The sequence below is a fragment of the Aythya marila genome (assembly GCF_965140915.1).
Source record: "Aythya marila genome assembly, chromosome: 19".
NCBI lineage: Eukaryota > Metazoa > Chordata > Aves > Anseriformes > Anatidae > Aythya > Aythya marila.
Genome location: NC_139060.1, coordinates 9,841,191 through 9,858,792, shown reverse-complemented (window position 1 = coordinate 9,858,792; position 17,602 = coordinate 9,841,191). Strand labels below are relative to the sequence as shown.

General features: G+C 54.6%; 1 protein-coding gene across 11 annotated transcripts in view; it reads right to left on the bottom strand.

Annotated features, from left to right (window-relative positions):
- Positions 1–2,074: 2,074 nt before the first annotated feature.
- Positions 2,075–17,602, bottom strand: part of DAB2IP (DAB2 interacting protein) — a gene marked incomplete at its 5' end in the record, with an annotated part of 181,667 nt that continues 166,139 nt past the window's right edge. For 9 of the 11 annotated variants that reach the window (XM_082775571.1, XM_082775567.1, XM_082775577.1 and 6 more), the window contains 5 exons: positions 2,075–7,411; positions 8,921–9,008; positions 10,300–10,502; positions 13,525–13,677; positions 16,205–17,078. In XM_082775571.1, coding sequence (XP_082631697.1) covers positions 7,244–7,411; positions 8,921–9,008; positions 10,300–10,502; positions 13,525–13,677; positions 16,205–17,078 — 1,486 coding nt within the window. In that variant the 3' untranslated portion in view covers positions 2,075–7,243. The remainder of the gene's footprint in view (positions 7,412–8,920; positions 9,009–10,299; positions 10,503–13,524; positions 13,678–16,204; positions 17,079–17,602) is intronic. The other 2 variants (XM_082775570.1, XM_082775572.1) reach the window with 2 other exon arrangements.

The following is a 17,602-nucleotide window of genomic DNA, read 5'->3' as shown; positions in this document are numbered from 1 at the left end:
CGTCCTGGGAAGAGCCTCTCTGGAGGAGTCCTGGCAGGAGAGGCCCCTTTGCAGAACCTTGGGTGAGTCCTTAGGCTGCAAGGGTTGGGTGCTGGGGGGCTCGCAGCAAGGAGAGTTTGCTGCTGGGCAGCGCTGCAGCCTGTGCCCCTGAGCAGGGCTGTCAGCAGCCCTAGGGTGGCTGGTGGCATTCCTGTGGGGCATGACACGAGTGTTTGCCTCTCCTCAGTGCTGTGCCCACGTGGCACTGGGCTCGAGGCTCAGAGCACTGCCTGGCTCCAGCCAGGGTCAGCTGCCACCCAGCAGCACCAGTTTGTGTCCTTCCTGGAGGACGTGGAAGAGTGCAGGGAGCTGGTAGGCACGGATAAAATAAAGTTGTGAACGGCGAGAGGAGCTGAAATAGCAACATCGACAGCAGTTCCCAGATAATGATCTAATTAGCACAAACAACAAGTTTCCACTAATGACTCCTGTTCTTCCAGCCCCTTCCTTTCTGCCTGCCTGTCCTTATTGACTCCCCCGGCAGCGGGTGACTGAGCTCTCCCTGTCCCTGGGGCTGAGGCTCTGGAGGTTTGTTCACTGCCGGCTTTGAGCTGCTTCCCCAGAGGATGTTTGCTCTGGGGCTGGGGCTGGCGTGCGTGGGATGGCTGCGTGCGGAACAGGGAGGGAAGGAGATCAGCTGTCTGGCGTTTTTAGCATGCTGGAGGCCTTGGGAAAGTTGTGCTCCAGCTGCATGTCCCGTGTGGAAAGGAGGACGATGACATTCAGCTACCGCAGAGAGGCTGGGGGCTGAGTGTGAAGGGCTTGGAAAACCACAAGTGAAAGATGCTTGACGGGAGTGAAGGCTGGAGATTAATAATGATCTCCGTGGCTGCCTTCCCTCAGCCTCCTCCGAGCAGAAGCTGTGCTGCTGGCGGTGCTGTGATGGGGAAGGAGCTGCCTGGCACCACCAGCAGCCTGCAGCCTGCTCACTGACACAGCTGAACTCGGCACAAACCTGTACCGTGCAATTACTGGAGCATTATTAATGCTGATGAGTCTTGGGCTAAAACGCCTCTCCAGATTGAAAAAGCTCAAGCAAAGAGCTTTGGAATCCCCAGCCTGCCAGCCCCGCGTTCCCCTCCTTGCTCTGGCTGCTGATTTGCAATGCAGAGGCTCGCTCCTCCCAGCCCTGCCCTTCCGCTGAGCGGGGCTGGAAGCTGCTGGGAGCGGCTGCAGCCAGATGCTGGGAGCCTCGATGCTGAAAGCTGGCAGGAGCACGGAGCTGCTCTGGGTATTTTCGGCTGAGTCTTTAGCTTTGCTCTGATGAAGCCGTAACAGAGACGGCTGAAGAGGTTTTATTCATATCAAGGTGTTACCGACTAATCCCTCTTTGGAGCGGTTGCTGAGATGCCCTGTGCTGCTTCCTGGGAATTCTCCCCCTCACCTGTCTCAGCCTTCACAACCACCAAGGTTGAACTCTGAGGCAGGAGAGCTCCCCAGCCTGGTTTGGGACCAGGAGGAGGTGCTGGGAGCAGAGATGGGGCTGGAGGAGCTGGGAACGGCCGGCCTGGTGCAGGCACAGAGCAAGGCTCAGCCCCTGGGCTCGATGCAGGGCCTGGCGGCAGGCAGCAGCAGCTCCAGTGTGAGGACAAAAGGCTCAAACCTCCCCAAAACCCCACTGCCAGTGCCCAGGTGTGTCGGGTCGGGCACTGGCACTCAGCACCCTGGGGTGGGTGGAAGCCAGCAGGGCCCGGTGACCCCCCTGGGCCAGAGCTGCTGCTGTGCACGGGGACAGCCATGGGTGCCCACCACATCTTGGCTTGTCCTGATGCAGCCAGCTTGTCTCCCCCGTCTCTCATAGGAGCTAATTACGGTGATGCTAACGAGGCAGAGGTGCTCATGATACCCAGGGTTTTAATGACTCCTTCAGGTTTTCTGACACTTCTACTGGGAAGCAAAGGGGGGGGAGGGCTTTGGGAGGAGAGGGCTGGTGGGGAGGGGCTACAGGCACCCTGAGTGCCGCCGGGCAGCCCCAGCTCTGCCCTGTGCTGTGGAGCCAGAGACTGGGAATGACTGAGTAGAGGTGCTGGAGAGCTTGTATAAAATATCTAAATAAATCTTTAATATTTCTAATTGCAAATGTACATAAATTGCACGGCCACATCATTTCTTTGAACACCAACAACTTTCTCTGTACATTATTACATAGTTTAAAAGGAGCTGAAGGAGATTCAGCAAACACTTCCACTTTGCATTTTTTTTTTGTTTTTAAACATACTTACAAAAAAAATTTTTCTTTATAAGAGGATATAAAACATAGCGACTGCTTATCAGGAACAAGTATCAGCTTAAGCAGATATACAGAGAGAGGTATATCTTAAGACACAGTGATGTATGAGAAAGGAATATGTGGACATGGAGACTGCACTTCGGGGTACTGGCAGCTGATGCAGAACCACGTGGAATTTACAGCAGTGTCACAGCTCAGGTCATCGGTGAAGGTCAGTGCTCCAACATGACACCTTTTTCAAAGCAGGGTTATTTTTGAATGTCATGTAACACCCTCAATTGGATTTGGTTTGGATGCCTGTGAGCTGCATGTTGGCATGCTTCGGTCATCCCACCCCTCCCACCCCCCCTATATTTTCCACAAGGGAAAAGGAAAAGGCAACAGTTTTCTGTGCAGGGTTAGCGCAGGGCTTGGCTGCTTCTCGGGGCAGGGCAGGAACCGCGTGGCCAAGCTTTGTGGCTGAGCAGTCTGCTCTGAAACTGCCCTGAAGAGTCAGGGACCTGCTCGGAGGGGCAGTGCCCCTGCCTGGGCCAGGGATGGAGCCTCCCGGTGCTGTGAGCCCCCCGTACGCTGCCCCACGTCAGGGCCGGGGCGCTGTGCAGTCCTGGATTGCTTTGACTGCAAACCTTTACGTTGAGCACTACAGCCGCTGTGGGGGGAAGGATGGGGTGCTGCACAAGAAACCTCACGCTCGCCCCAAGGGCAGTGTCACGGTTGTGCCCTTTGTGCTGGCTGCTTCGTGCTCAAGGCAAGGCCACAGCAACCTTGGGGGCACAGTGAGAAAGGAGAGAACCTGGGGGCTCTCCTGGCAGACCACAGCAGTGAATCTTCCACTTCTGGCACTAAAAATCCTTTCCTTGTTGATCACGGATCAGACTTTATGTTTTCTGTTACATGGTATGGACTTAAGTAACAGGAAAAGCCTCTAGACTACTTGCCCATTTCTTTCCTAGCAGTGTCTGCGGTGCCTCACTCGCGCGCACCGCGTCCCTTCTCCCTTCAGCCTCCCCGCAGCAGCACAACCCCAGCGGGCTGCCTGCCAGGCCGGAGGGGTCAGCGCGTTCTCACAGTGCAATCAGTGCTTTACAGCTGCAAAAGCAGAAAACAAACCCAACCAGACTCGAATGACAATGCAGTGACAAGGGGCTCTTTGGATGGCAGCAGGCTTTGCGAAAGGGGCTGGTGACTACACTGTAGTGTTAATTGGCGTGGGGAAGGACCGAGGTCCCTCCAGGTGGTTGGCACTGAACTTGAGCCATAAACCCTGTCTAAAAAGATGGTACCTGGAGTCTGCAGAGACGCTGGGGGTATTGTTCAGTCCTTTTCATCCCTGTTTACACAAAATTTTGCTCACTTTTTTTCAGCAGTGTTCACTACAGTTTAACAAAACCCCAAATCATAACTCTTAAAACAGAATCCCTGAGGTGGGCCAACCCCAAATCTGGATCCCTGACTTTTCTCCCTTCCCTCTCCCTCAGATGCCCAAGGGGAAGAGGTGGAGTCATGACCTGTGGCTGGATCCAAATTTGCTAGCTCGAGTCCACCTCACCTAAACAGCATTGATACAGCCAAATCCTGACCAAATAAGCAGCACCAGAAGTAAATTACTATATACAACCGTTAGTGAGATAGATACGTTACAGTAAACACTGAAAACATTTACAAAAAAATATTAAGACTTGTATTAAGATAAAAATCTGAGTGTGTTTTAGTGTTGTTTACACTTTGACAAGTTTGCACTAGAACAGCTTCTTATTGTAGAAAGCGCAAGAATGGAAAAGGAGACGGAGCCGCTCACAAAGCACTGCGCGTGGTGGTTGCTTTACTCCGCTGTCATCGCCTCGGCATCGCTGCGCCAGCTCCCAGGGCTGAGGCCGCAGCCGGGTGCCCTGCCCGCTGCGCTGCCCGCTCGCGTCGCTGGCTCCCGCTCACACACACGTGCACGCACACACACACACAGAAATGTACAGTTTATAAATAACAGAAACACAAACTGAAGTAACAGATCTGAGCTGAGCCTGGATCTTAAACCCTATCCCCAGCGTTTCGCGGGGGAGCGTGGTGGTTAGGTCCAGTTGTTGACACTTGCAGGGGAAGGCGACACAGGGCTGAGGGGCGGGGGGCTCTCCACTGTAACGAGACCGCTTCCTGATTTGAGTTTTTGTTTCGTACTGGCTCAGGAAACTAAGCAACAACTCCAGAAGGTATTGGCACTGGAACTTTTAAGTTGTGTTTTATAATAACTCACTGTGGAAGGACTTAAGTGTGCCTGCTACTTCAGCAGAACAATGTGTTCAGTAATTTGCAACTTTGAGGTTAACCAGGAGTTTCTGACAGATCCTGGGGAAAAAAAAATAAAAGAAAAAAAGGGGGGAGGGAGAAGGTTCTAAAAGCAGTGCCTTGGCTTGTGGTTGAGCAGAAGATTAAGCTGCGCTTTGCTTAGCTTCAGTGCTAAACAACTGTGTTGTGGGTGGTTCTTTTTTCCAGCTCTTACGGAGAGCACTGACTGCATCCCAACATTACTTCCACGTACGAATGGGAACGCTGCTGGTGGGGCGCCCGCCCCATGCTCTGGGAGCGTTTCCATTCCTCTACGTTACTTGGCTCTTGAAAAACTTCGTCTCTCCCAACACCGGTATGTTGGAGCTCAAAAACAAATAGCTCTAAAAATACATCTCAGGGCAACAGCAGTTTAGAATAGTCTTTTTGCAGGGTTCTTACAGTGTGTATGAGACAATGGCAGCTGGTAAGTGTACGTACCGAACCGTTCCCAGTACCCCGTGTATTCCTAACCTGTCTGGGTCTTTCTCCAGTTGTAACCTCGTCAGTTTTGTGTGGGTCTTCAAAGCCATCTGTGCTATCCTCCACATTCAAAGGTGACTGTACTTGCCATAACTGCTTAGTGATTACTTTTCTCTGAGGAGCTCCTGTTGGGGTCTGCTGTGTGGCTGCACCACTCTGCAGGCGTTGGCTGGGCGCGGAGACCTCAGTGCAGAGCAACACGTCCGCTCCTCCAGGGACCAGAGCTGCAGCAGGTGCAGCCGCGCCGGGCTTGGCCCAGGGCTTCCAGGCAACAGAAAAACGCTTACAAAAAGAAAAAGCAGCTTTAATTTTGAAAACAATTGCGTGTGGAAGAGTGCTGTTAATGAGCCTTACGGCTGTGAGGTGGCATGGCAATGCAGAGCTTACTGGCAAACAGCGTCCTGCTCGGGCAGCCTGGGTACTGAGAGGTTGGAGACGGTACCTAAGCTGTGCAGAGCGCAGTGAGCGTCCTAGTCCCTTTGTCTGAACATTTACACATGGCAGGAGGAGCTAGGACTGGCGGTCAGCAGTGTTAAACTTTAGTGGGAGGAAAAGGCAGAGATGTCCTGTACACTGTACACTGTCATCCATATCTCAGAGAAAATCTCTGGGCTCGTGGTACGAGGGACCTGCTCTGAGACTGGGAGTCATGAAGGACTAACTTAAAAAAACACAAAGCAACAAACACACCGTGGCGGCAGGTCAGCGGCACAATCCCCCGTTAAGGAGGTGACCCCTCCGCTGAGCGCAACGTGTCTGAATGTGCCGAATCTGCGTGTTTCAGCAGCAAGGAAAAGTCTAATCCTGGCTTATGCCTGCACAGTGCTCCTGACAAGGGGGCTCTCGGTGGTGGCTGCTGTTCCTGTTGGTTACTCCCTTATGACCATGTTTTACATTCTTCAAGCCGGTTAATTTCCATGCAGTGCTCATTCCCAATTTAAAGAGGACAGTATTCCAGAAAATGGGCTCTTTTTTTTTCTAATGCATACTGTGAAAGAAAAGAAATACAATTACCGATCTTCATGGGTCTTCAGGGCTGCTCTTGTTTCTTTGCCTGTTTTTCTCCCCAGAAACAGTAAAAATCTCCGCACAGAGCATTACATCCCCGTAACGAACCCTTCGTCAAGCGAGACGCTGGCCGTGTCACAAAGCCCGTCACTCCCCCTGTGCCACCACGGGCACCACCGAAGCCAGACCCTGCACCTCGTTCACAGCTTGGGGACAAAGCTCAGGCGAACTTTACTTTGTTCCATGGATAGGTGTGCGGCGGGGAACACAGCGCCCTGAACTATTGCTTTACCAAAACCTTCCCCATTAGCTGAGCGAGCAGCAGCTGGCGAGGGGACCCAGGGAGCCCATCGCCAGTACCAGCTCCTGCCTCCACCTGCATGCAGAGCCTCGGGCTGGCTCCGCTACCTGGGCTCGCGTGGTGGCCCCGCAGCCCCGCTGGACCCTTCTCCACCGCAGTGCCCCATGCAACACCCCTCTGGTACCGCACTGCGCCGAGGGAGCCCTGACCGTTCTCCTGGACTGTGCCCCCCGTGTGGGCAGAGTTAATTAAACATTAATTTGCCGTGTAAATGCCCTGCAGACAGCTACGTGCTGTAAAAGCCAGTGGCCTCACAGAGCCACGTAAGGAAGGCTGGTGGGGCGTGGGGTTTGCTCTGGGGACAGGGCTGTGCTCCAGGGGGAGTCACAGGAGCGGGGCAGGTTCCCCTGCTGCCCCCAGGCAGCTGCAGCCAGCTGCACGCTCTACCTGCACTGAGGGGGCCGCTGCCTGCTGCAGGCTCTGCCCAGCTCCCTTTATTTCGCTTCCTGCAATGACAAGGACGTTATTCCTTGCTGGGAGGGGTGAGGCATATCCTTTGGGCAGTTTGGAAGGAAAAGGTTACTTCTGTTTAAACATTAAACACTGATTTAAATCCAACAGTGACAGCAATTCTCAAATATCTCTTATTTCCTTATGCCACTCATCTCACACTCGATCTTTCCGTCCCCTCAATGTGCTGGCATTAGCATCTCCCACAAAGGCTCAGTCAAGCGCGCCGTCCGCAGTAAGGAGCTGGTTTCTCTGGGGGAGAGAGCAGCCGTTCTTTGAAGCCGCGGCTCACACCTGCTGCTGCACGGTCTCTCTGGCCAGGCCTCCTCTCCTGCGGCAGCGCCCTCCACGGGTTAACAATTACTGCTGTTTCTGAATTCTCCATTCTCTGTAATCTGCAATTTAGTTGGGTTTGTGGGGGAGATCCCATTACGTGTCTGCATGCTGTACCTCTCTTTCAGCTGAGTAAGGGCACTCATTAGCCGTGCGTTGGCAGCATCCAAGGAAGCAATGCGTTTCTCCTGCGAAGGAACAGCAGAGGGGAGCGGTCAGTGGGCAGGAGCCCAGAGGCAGCCAGGACCCGGCCCCTTCTCCTCTGGCAGTCTCACAGAGGCTGTGACACACCAGGCTTTTAAACAAATGGAAGCTGAGCTAAATTAATTTTATCATCCCATGTAATAATTGGTCCTGAACGAAACGGAGATAAAGATTTTTTTTCCTAATTTTTCAGTGATACAGAAATTAATTGCATTGTTTGCTCTAACTGCAGCTGCTATGAAGATGATAAGACTCATGTTCTAAAATCTAGTTCTCTCCCAAGATGGTTATTCCTGCCAGTGTTTAATTGATTTTGTTAGTGTAAATAAATGGTTTAAATGACTCGTGGCCTCCCGGGATGGCTGTGATGGCAATTTCCTTATTCTTACTGATTACACTAAGAAGTCCTGTCCAGTATCGTGGGGACGGGAGCTGGAGCTGCGGCGTCGCAGCCTGGTCCAGCTGTGCCTGCCCTGCGCCTTCCCTCTGCTTGCTGTGAGTGGGGGGATAAGAAACGACTCAGAGGGGCTCAGGTTTGCCTGTGCATCAGCCTGCTGGACAGTGCACAGCCTGAGATGACGGAAAGCTGAACAAAGCAGGCTGCACAGGCACGGCAGGAGCCTCTCAGGTACCCCACGGAGGCAGCAGGTGGCTGCAGCCTGTCCCGTGCACGCCTCCCACCTGCCCCGTGTCCCCCGGGCTTTGCTTGAGTGCAGGAGGGACGGTGCTGATTTACCAGTTGTGAGGCAATTACAGGAAAACAGTGATTCTTCTTACAGAGTTACGACTGTCTCATCTCCTTTTTAATTAGCTAGACAGTAAATTAGTCATGAGCGGTGACTCACAAGTGATTAATATGGTCATTAGGAGAAAGCCTACAATTTACCAGCACCTAGCCACAACCTGAAGGAAGGCCTGGCTGCTGAGGAGATGCTGATCTCTGTCCAGACAAATTAAGAGATTATGGGCTGTATTTTCAGATCGTTCTTTCCAAGCAGAGTATTTTATTCCCACTGCCTGATGCCGTTTTGATCTGTAACACTACCTGAGCTTCCTAACCTTGCAAACCACAACCTGAATGCTGAACGGTGTTGGCTTTGCTCTGGCCAGCCAGCACTTGCCTTGCCAGCCAGGTCCTGCAAGCGTTACTGAACTCTGCAGGCTCTGAACCCACCCAACTGATCTTACCAGGCTGAGCACCATCCAGGCTGATTTTCAGCAATGAAACAAATGCTGCTTGCTAGGAGAGGAAGGAGGCTCCTTGTCTCTGCCTTGCTGGCTGGAATAAGGCAGGCTCCCAGCACTGAGGCCTTTAAATGATGTTCCTGTGAGGTTACATGTGTTGTACTGAGGTCTGTCCCCCCTCATCCCTGACTGTAGCTCCGTGCTGACTCACCCCGTGCACATCGTCTTGCCACACTTGACCTGGCACTGCTGCCTGTTGGCAGACTCGCCCCCAAGAAGCGCTGCAGCTCTCGGGAGCAGGGACTCACCTGTGCATCAATTATCTTCTGCTTGGAGTCCACGGCAGCCTGCATTTCTGCATGGTCCTTCTTTAACTCCTCCTCAACTGACATCAGCCTGGTAGCCAAACAGACAAGAAAAGAAAGCCACGTTTTCAAGCTGCAGAGTGCATAGCCCCTGTTTGTACAGTGGGGTGTACTGCTCAAGGAGCCAAGCTGGGAGCTTTGGGCACGGCTGGGTGCCCCGGAGCACCTCTCTTCATCTCCTCATTCAGACAATTTCATTCCCAGCTCTTGCACAGCTTGACAGTGACCCAGGCCGCTGCTCTACTGCTAAGGCAAGATTGTGCTGATCACCTCCCGGCTGGATCAAGCTACTCTGAAAAGTAATGGCCTTCTGTAGCACGCAGAGTGTCAGGAATACATTAATTACTCTTGTTGGGCTCTGCCACACTGAGCTGCCCAGACACAAGCCTTACACCCACCCACATCAGCCACCCACGGTGATAGAGAGCACAGCCTCATTTAGTCCTCGGCACCAAGGAGCCAAAGGGGTGCTGTACATCTCTGCAGCACGCAGGAGGCTGTATGAAATGCCTGAAGGACAATCTGCAGATGGGATAGGCCTCATGTAGCAGCCCCCACCATCCATACGAGGGCAAGTTCCCTCATCTGAAACTGATGAAGCTGAGATGCTCCCAGGACCCGCAGCTGTGCATTCGAATGTAAAGGAAGACACACGCAGACACACACAGACACACGCAGTCGTTGCCACTGCCTCTTCTTGCACAAAAACCAATAGTTCAAGCCCAGTCTTTTTTCTGGTGATTAATTTTGTCTAGACACCTCTATAGCAGGCTGCCCAAAAGCTTAAAGTGATTAAGGCCAGTGAAGGAAGACCCATTTAGGAGGGCTGATTAAAAGCACCGAATTGGCTTGCCTCAGGTAAAGAAGCAGCCAGCGGGCCTGACCAGCCCGTGTACCAGGGAAATGTAACCACCACATCAGTCTGGGTGGGAGAAAGGGGTTTATCGCTAGGAGCAATGTGAGGGAGATGAGATCTTCACTGGGTGTCAGGAAAGGCTCATTTTGAGCATCAGATCAATTGCTCGTACGAAAAGGAGAGCGAGCCTGCCAGATCCTCTGTGAGCCAAGGAGGCCTGCCAGCCCTTGCCTCCTATACTTTTGCCTATGTGAATCAGGGAAATGGGGGCAAATCCTCTGTGAGGTGACACTGATGGGGGGAACCCAGAGAGTCAGGGCTTGAAACTCCCCCAGGGGCAGCGTGTAAATGGTGGCAAACCCACAAGGGAAAGCTGCCTGCTCTGCCCAGGAACCTGATCCCCCCCGAGCAGGGGTCAGCTCTAATGCCACCCTGGCTGCCTGCCTTCCTCCCAGCTGCCCCGTACCTGCTGATGATGCCCTTCATCTGGATCTCCTTATCCTCCTGCTGCCTCCGGAGCCGTTCCTCGCTCTCCTCCAGCCTGGCCTGGTACTCCAGCATCAGCTTCTGCGTCGTCTCCTCCTGGCATTTGAAGCGCGTCTCATACTCCTCCAGCTTCTTGTTGGAGATGCGAAGCTTGTCCTGCAGCACCACTAGGTCCTGCTGGTACTACAGCACGCAAGGACAGACACAGGAGGAGAAAACACATGTAGCACGTTACCTAGTAGGGCTTTGCCCTTGCCAGGGTTTCCCCATAGCCCGATCACGCCCCTGTCCTCGCATCAGACTAGCTGCAAACCCGTGTCAGATAACCCCGCGTGCCGACACCTCCTCTTCCGTCTTCTCCGTGCTGCGCTAGGAGCGGCGCTGCGTTCCGCGGGGCTGGCACATCACTGGCAGGTTCAGAGAAGGGGTTGTTAGCAGAGATCAGCATTTCACATGGGGAATGCAGGTTAGAGCGACTGAATGGCAAATGCAGCTGGCAGCTCCCTTACACTAACAGCGCGGGGCTGAACACAGGCAGGAAAAGCTGAATTGGTGGGATTTTGGGTTTACGCGTGAGCTCTTCAGCCTACACCAATAACTGTGTGTGCTCTGGAGCTGCCGAAAGCCCAGCAGGAGCTGTTAGGATGCACGGCCTCCTGCCAGGCAGCGGGCACGTGTCGTGAGCAGGGGCAGCGAGCAGTACTGGGGCTGCGCCCTGCAGACTAAGCGAGGCAGGCAGGTGGCAAGCCCAGGCTCAATCCCAGAAGAGCTGCTGCGTGAAGCCAAGACCCCACAGACTACAGCTTGCACAGCTGAAGCTAAAAATCAGCAGTAGAAGAGCCACGTAAAGCAATTACGAAACCGGAGAGCTGCCTAACCCAGGGCTGGGTGTGGCTACTGCAGAAGCACAGCATTCGGTACAACGTGCTTTGGTAAAGGAAAGTGCAGTGTGAAGCTCCAGAACGAGACTTTAATTTCAAAGTTAGCCTTGACATGTTTGTGTTTGTTGTTGTTTTTTTTTTTTTCAATTTAAACTGCAATAACCTTAGAATAATTAACATGCAGCTGAGAATTTGGCTGTTTTAGAGTCAGAAATGGGAAAAAATTCATCTCTGTGATGAAATCTGTTCCAAGGCCACAGGTGTCATACACCAACTGACAGAAATGTGCTTCGTTGTGCATTGCCTTGGTGAGCTGCAAACGTGGCCGTCTCCTTGGCCAGCTCCCAGGTAAGCATTCAAATTACGGACTTTGTTGTGTCCCGGTTTTGAGAGCCCTGCTGTGGGGTTTTACTAAAAGGCCAGCTCTTTGTGAGAGGGCCCCAGCTCGCACAAGTCCCCACGGCTCTCCTACAATCAGCTCTGCTGACTGGTGGCAGAATAACCCTAACGCCTCTGGGCTGAACCTTTACGGTGTTGAGGGTTTTCCTGAACGGCCGCAGTATTTGTGCCATGGCAGGCAGATTGGGAACAGCCTCCAAGTGGGAACAGCCTGGGCAGACAGGCCCAACATCTCACTGTGTTTTTCCTTTAGCAAAGCGTTCACTGAGGCACTGAAACGAGACAGTTTGCACATGGAACCGGCGTGATGGAAACACAGACGCCCGTAGAGCTGCACAGAAGCACTGAAGTCAGACAGAAGGGAGTTGCTCAAAGAGGAAAGATTAAATACCTACCCTAGCCTTAAAATAGGAGCCGCATAAATGAGCTCAAATGATAGCAGGAGAGGCCTCAGAGCCCGCAGGAGTCGCTCCTGTCTCTAGCACACTTGGCTCATTCTCGGTTACCATTGGAGGCTTACAGCAATGGGGAGAGAGGTTATGCTAATGACGGTCCTTAATGCCAGTGACGGGGGCGTGACAGCAAAGTAACAGAAGATGCTGCATGGGAATGAGACGCCAGGCTCAGGGCACCACCAGCGTGAGGGCAGGGACCGGTGTGCTGCAGCACTGCCTGAATCTGTAACCCCAACAGCATCCACCTGGAGCGGGTGCTGGCGATCCCTGCCTGGCACATCCCGCACTGACCCTTGTGAAGCCCTCCAGTGACCCAGCACAGCAGTGACACCAGCACAGAGAGCTCGTCTGGGAACACCCTCGCTGTCACTGGCTGTCTGCTGGTGTCCCTGCTTGGGCGTCTGCCTCTGCATACACAGTCTAACCACAGAACTTCTGTGTCAGATGCTGCCTGCTCAGTACGTGGCTGTGTACTTACAGGAACAGCCAAGGAGGAGAAAGGCAGTAAAAAATGGGTTGAGCTCTCACAAACAATAGCCACACTTTTCCTGAGGAGTCTGGGAGCCTTCGCCTTCCACCTCACAGTCCCTACCATAGGGTCTAAAGTCCCTGCCTTTGACCTTTCACTTGAATTTAACAGGTGAGAGTCCAACAACGATACAACACAACAGGCAAGGGCTGCTGTTACAAGAAAACAGAAACGTGTCTGTGCTGGAGAAACAGGAAACATGTTTGGGGAGGGACCCGTCAGGAGTTGTGTGTGACCTGGTGCTAACAGGTGCCTGGTGTGAGGAGCGTGACGCACGGTCAGGGGACACCCCACGAGCTAACCGTGCCCAGCTGCGGGTGTCGTGGCAGTGCCAGGCTGCTGAGAAAGCATCTCACAGAAGCACCAGTCAAAGATTGCTCAGCTCTTGACTGCTGCATCCTTGACACAGCCTCGGAGCAGCGTCACTGCACCCATGGTGTCACACCACACCCTGGTGCTGTAGCTGAGACCAGAATCTGGGCTTAATTTTAGGTCTCTTTGCAGCTTTTTAGCATGGGAGCTGCTTCTTTCTACATGTCCCTGTTGTGAGGCAGAAGGCTGGCTGCACTCTCCTCTACGATCTGTTTTATAGGTGAGCTGAAACTGGTTTTTAAGCTTTCTTTCCTGCAGCCAGGGGGAAGTAAGAGGCACCAGCTGGCTCCAGACGATGTCGCAGAGCAGCACCAGCACTCGGTTCCTGGCTCCTGCTTTTCTCACTAGCTCTCATCAGAGGACAGTTCGAGTCAGTGTGTGAAAACCTCCCAGACCTTCCCCAGCAGTGCCCTGTGACACTGAGCAGCAGGGCGCAGAGCCTGACACCCCTCTCTCCTGGGCAGGGGGGTGCCAGACAGCCCACCTTGCCCCTGGGCTGCTCAGATGAACGACATTCAAGGAAATCCTCTCTCTATTTAGAAACTTGATTCAATCCAATCAGGTTTTACCTTTTCTGCTTGGCTGAGCTCGTCCTTATTCCTGAGCTTATCCCTGTGCTTGGAATCTGGGTCAATGCTTTCATCTTCTAAAAACTGCATGTTCATATTCAAAAGCCAAGCAGCAGTGCGGTCCAGGGCATTGGGGTTCACAGGAGAAGGGGCCTACAATGAAACATACAACCATAACAAAAGAAAAACCTGTAACAGAAATGGTCATGAAGCTAGAGAGAGAATTTCCTTCCAAGCAAGCCCTCTCCCGTGCTGCTCAAACAGCAATGAGCAGGTCTGAGCTACCAGAACAGCCAGGGGGAGGCACAGGAACAACTCCTGTTGTGCACCTCACATTATTTTAATAAATTGGCCTTTGCCAGGCCAAATTCTTCCCTTTGCCATCCCCAGAGAACACAGAGGTGTGCTGCAGAGGGAGCCCGCTGCAAAGAACAGGCCAGGGTTTCTGGAGCAGGTCGTTGCTGCTGGCAGATGGGAAGGCTGAGCACTGGGAAGGCTTCGTACGGATAAACCCAGCAAAATGAATGCTCCCCCTGGTCATGCTGACGCCTTCTTGGAAAATACAGGGTTCTTCTAGGATGAGCTTCTCCACGGGTGAGGTCCAACTCCTTGAGAGCTCAGCAGCTCCCGGGGGTGCTCAGGTAGCTGTGGGTGCCCACGGAGCAGGGCTGCTCTCCTGCCAGGCAGCCAGAGCCGCAGCTGTGGCTTTTCAGTCCTGGCCTGGGCAGGGACCACAAGCTCTGACCAAACTGTTGCCTGAAGAGTTTCCAACCACATCAGGAACTTGAGGAAGTGAAGCTCCAGCCATTTCCCCTCCGTCCTGGCTCATTATAAACAGCAGTAATTAGTTTCTTGGAGGAACACAAGGGATCTGGATGACCTGGTCAAGTGAATTCAAGCTAACAAGGCAGAAATGCAGGCGACTTTCTCATCCATGCAGACCTCTGGACAGGGGAGGAACCCGGTGGCTGGCAGGCAGCAGACCAGGAGGTTCTGCAGGAGTGGGGCTGCTTGGTTGTCCCACTGGCACTGGGAGCTTTCCCAAGCCATCTTTCAGCCTGGTCTTCATTTCCACAGTTCTGAATCAGAAGTTTCAGCCTCTGCTCATGGCACACTTGCTGTAAATCCTGCCCTGGCTCGTGGCTTTCTGCTTCTTCTTAGACCTCCATCTCGGAGGCTGCTCACTGGCTGGCTCGGAGGAGCGCTGGCCACCCAGCTTCACTTCAGTGACTTAAAGGCTCTTGCTCCAAGGCTCTCAGTTAGCAGAGCTCAGCCCAGCTGTGCACAGGTCCTTCTGCCTCTTTCTTCCTTCTCCAACGAGGTGAAAAAGAGCACCTGATCCAGCCTGGCACAGCTCCAAAGGCAGATCAGCAAACGGCCTCACAAAGGCAGGGGAAGCGCTGCTGCCTGGCAGGAGTGGGGCTTGGGGAATTCTACGGGAATGGCCAGGGCACGGGACTCCTCTGGTCTCAAAGGGACTTTAATACCAGCAGCGATGAGCGAGCAGTTTCACCGTGATTCACAGACACTGCTCAGGCACAAGTCAAATACGCAGATTGGGCTGGGAGGGGCAGCTGGGGACCAGCTCTGGGAGGAAAGCTCTGCAGTCACCGACTGGCCGGGGTCCGAAGGTTTTGCTGCACTCCTCGTCTCAAAGAAACTCTGCTACTGACCAGGCTGCTGCCTGCAGAGCTCTGTGCCCCCTGCACCTAACGAGGATCGATCCCCATTATACAAATGTGGCTACATGGCCAGCTTGCTAATGTCAGCGCTTATGAATCAATACAGCATGCACAGAACAGCTCCAGATCGGGCTGATAAAACAGCCTTTAATGGGCAGCACTGACACAAGGCCTCCTCAGCTGCCTTGTAAGGCAGAGGTACTTACAGCAGCTCTGCTGCTCCTCCAACGCTGTGCTGCTGGAAAGGAGCCTGGGCTGCGCTGCAGTGAGCTCGTGCCAGTTGTCCGCACTCTCTGGGTTTTGTGTTACTTCTAAAACTCTTCCTTTGGGCACTGAGAGGCCCTACTGTGTTAATTTTCTACAGGGCTGTATCTGAAATGTAAAATGACTAAAGGAGCACTAGCCAAATGATTTATCCATGCCAGGAAACCGGAGGGCCCTGGGTCTGTGACGTACTGCTTTGTGTTAGCACCGTGACCAGTCCCATTCCTTTCTGTGCAGACCAGCACGAGCTCTGGGACCCGAAGCACTGTCGAGCTCTGCACAGCTGCAGCTTCACTCTTGATGGGGAGCACGCTCCTTCCTTACTGCTCTTGCCTCCCCTGTTGCGCTCCCGGGAGGGTCTAACAGAGAAATGAGTGTCCAGGGACACCAAGGCTTTGGTGGGGCAGGAGCAGCAGCACAGGGAGTTGTAGATAAATGAGAAGATTGGCGCCTAGTCCAAGTCTGTGAGATGGGGCTGGGTTGACTATGGCATGGGATGAGAGCCTGCGCATGGAGAGGCAAAGCGGTGACGAGATGGTAGCGCAGGACAGGGGCAGGGCTGCCATCACCCTCGTGTCTCTGCCACCTCATGGCAGTCGCACCCCAACGTGGCCAGAACGATGTCCCCTCTCACCGCAGCGATCCCCAACAGCCCATTTCTTCTCCAGGTCCGTGGCCTGACCCCTGCCTGGCCCCACCAACCCCCGAAGCCGTCGCAGCCCCCCCGAACTCACCTGTTTGTGCATCGTGCGCTGCTTCATCTCGGGGCTGTCGCCCTTGGAGGAGGAGGACTGCTGCCGCAGGCGGGCCCCGCTGCCAGGCCAGTCGGGCGAGGAGGACATCATGCTGCCGCTGGAGGGGCGCTGGTACTGGACCGTGTTCAGCAGGGAGGGCGGCGTCCTGCCCCGGGTGACGGGCGGGGGCGGCGGGGGCGGCTGGTCTATCCGCCTCTGCGGCCCCGCGCTGTTCTGGCGCGGCATGGTGGGCTGGCCGCCCTTCTCCGTCAGCGAGAGCTGCCGCCGGGCCAGCTCCCCCGTCCGGCGCGCGAAGTCCTCGCTGGCGGCGGGGCCGGCGAAGCCGTGCTTGTTGGCCGTCAGCTCCTCGCTGTTGCTGTGGGAGCTGAGTGAGCTGTGGCACTCGGAGCCGGAGTCGCCCAGGCCGCGAGGGGAGAGCGGCAGCCCCGCCGCCATCTGGTAGACGGGGTTCTGGAAGGAGAGCGGCGCCAGCAGCTGGGGCCGGCCGGGCGCGCTCTCGCCGCTCGGCGTGGTGGGCGTCTGGCCCACCCGGCGCACGGTGGCCATGGCCGGCACGCCGCTCTGCTGAGTCCGTGCGCTCCACACGCCCTGCAACTGCCCGAGGGACGACTGACTGTCATTGAGCGAGTCGGCAGCGCCGGGCGCGTTGGCCCCGCTGTCCAAGAGCCGATTGTCCTGCAAGTCCACCATGGACAAACTCTTGCTGCCGTTAGACATCTGCACGTCGGGCTCATTGGCCTCTGAGTAACTGGAGCTTCGGGCAGGCGAGGGCTGGGCCCCAGCAGACCTTGTGACAAAAAACAAGTCCTTGTTTTCAGGGGTTGGAGATGGTAACCGGGTGAAATCTATCAGACTGCGGGGAGGTCAGTGCGTAAGGAAAAGGAGAGGAAAACAAAAAAAAAAAAAAAAAAGAAGAAAAAAAAAAAAGAAGAGTTGTGAATGCTGCACCAGAGCAGGAAAACGTTATCACTCAGAAGAAATCAGCGTGGCGCAGCTGTGGGCAGGGGACGCAGCCCAGCCCCTGCAGGGCACAGGGCCAGGCCCGGCTCTGCCTGTGCATGGGGACGGTGCAGCAGGAGCAGGGGGACAGGGGAACGGAGGGGTTTGGGCACCCCTGGGGGACGGGCAGAAGAGCAGGAGGTGCCTCACATGGAGGAGCAGGCCGTGCTCTGCGGGAGGCATTGACGGGCTCGCTCTTGGGCTCTGCGTTGCCAGCCGCAGCCCGCAGTGTGCCGGCAGCACGGGGCTGAGCTCCCAGCTGGCAGAACCCACCCCGCTCCTGTCCTCTGCTCCATGCCTGGGCTCTGAGCTCCCGGGGGCTGGCCAGGACCTGTACAGCACTGGGGGGCTGATCCACACCAGGCTGCCGAGGGTCAG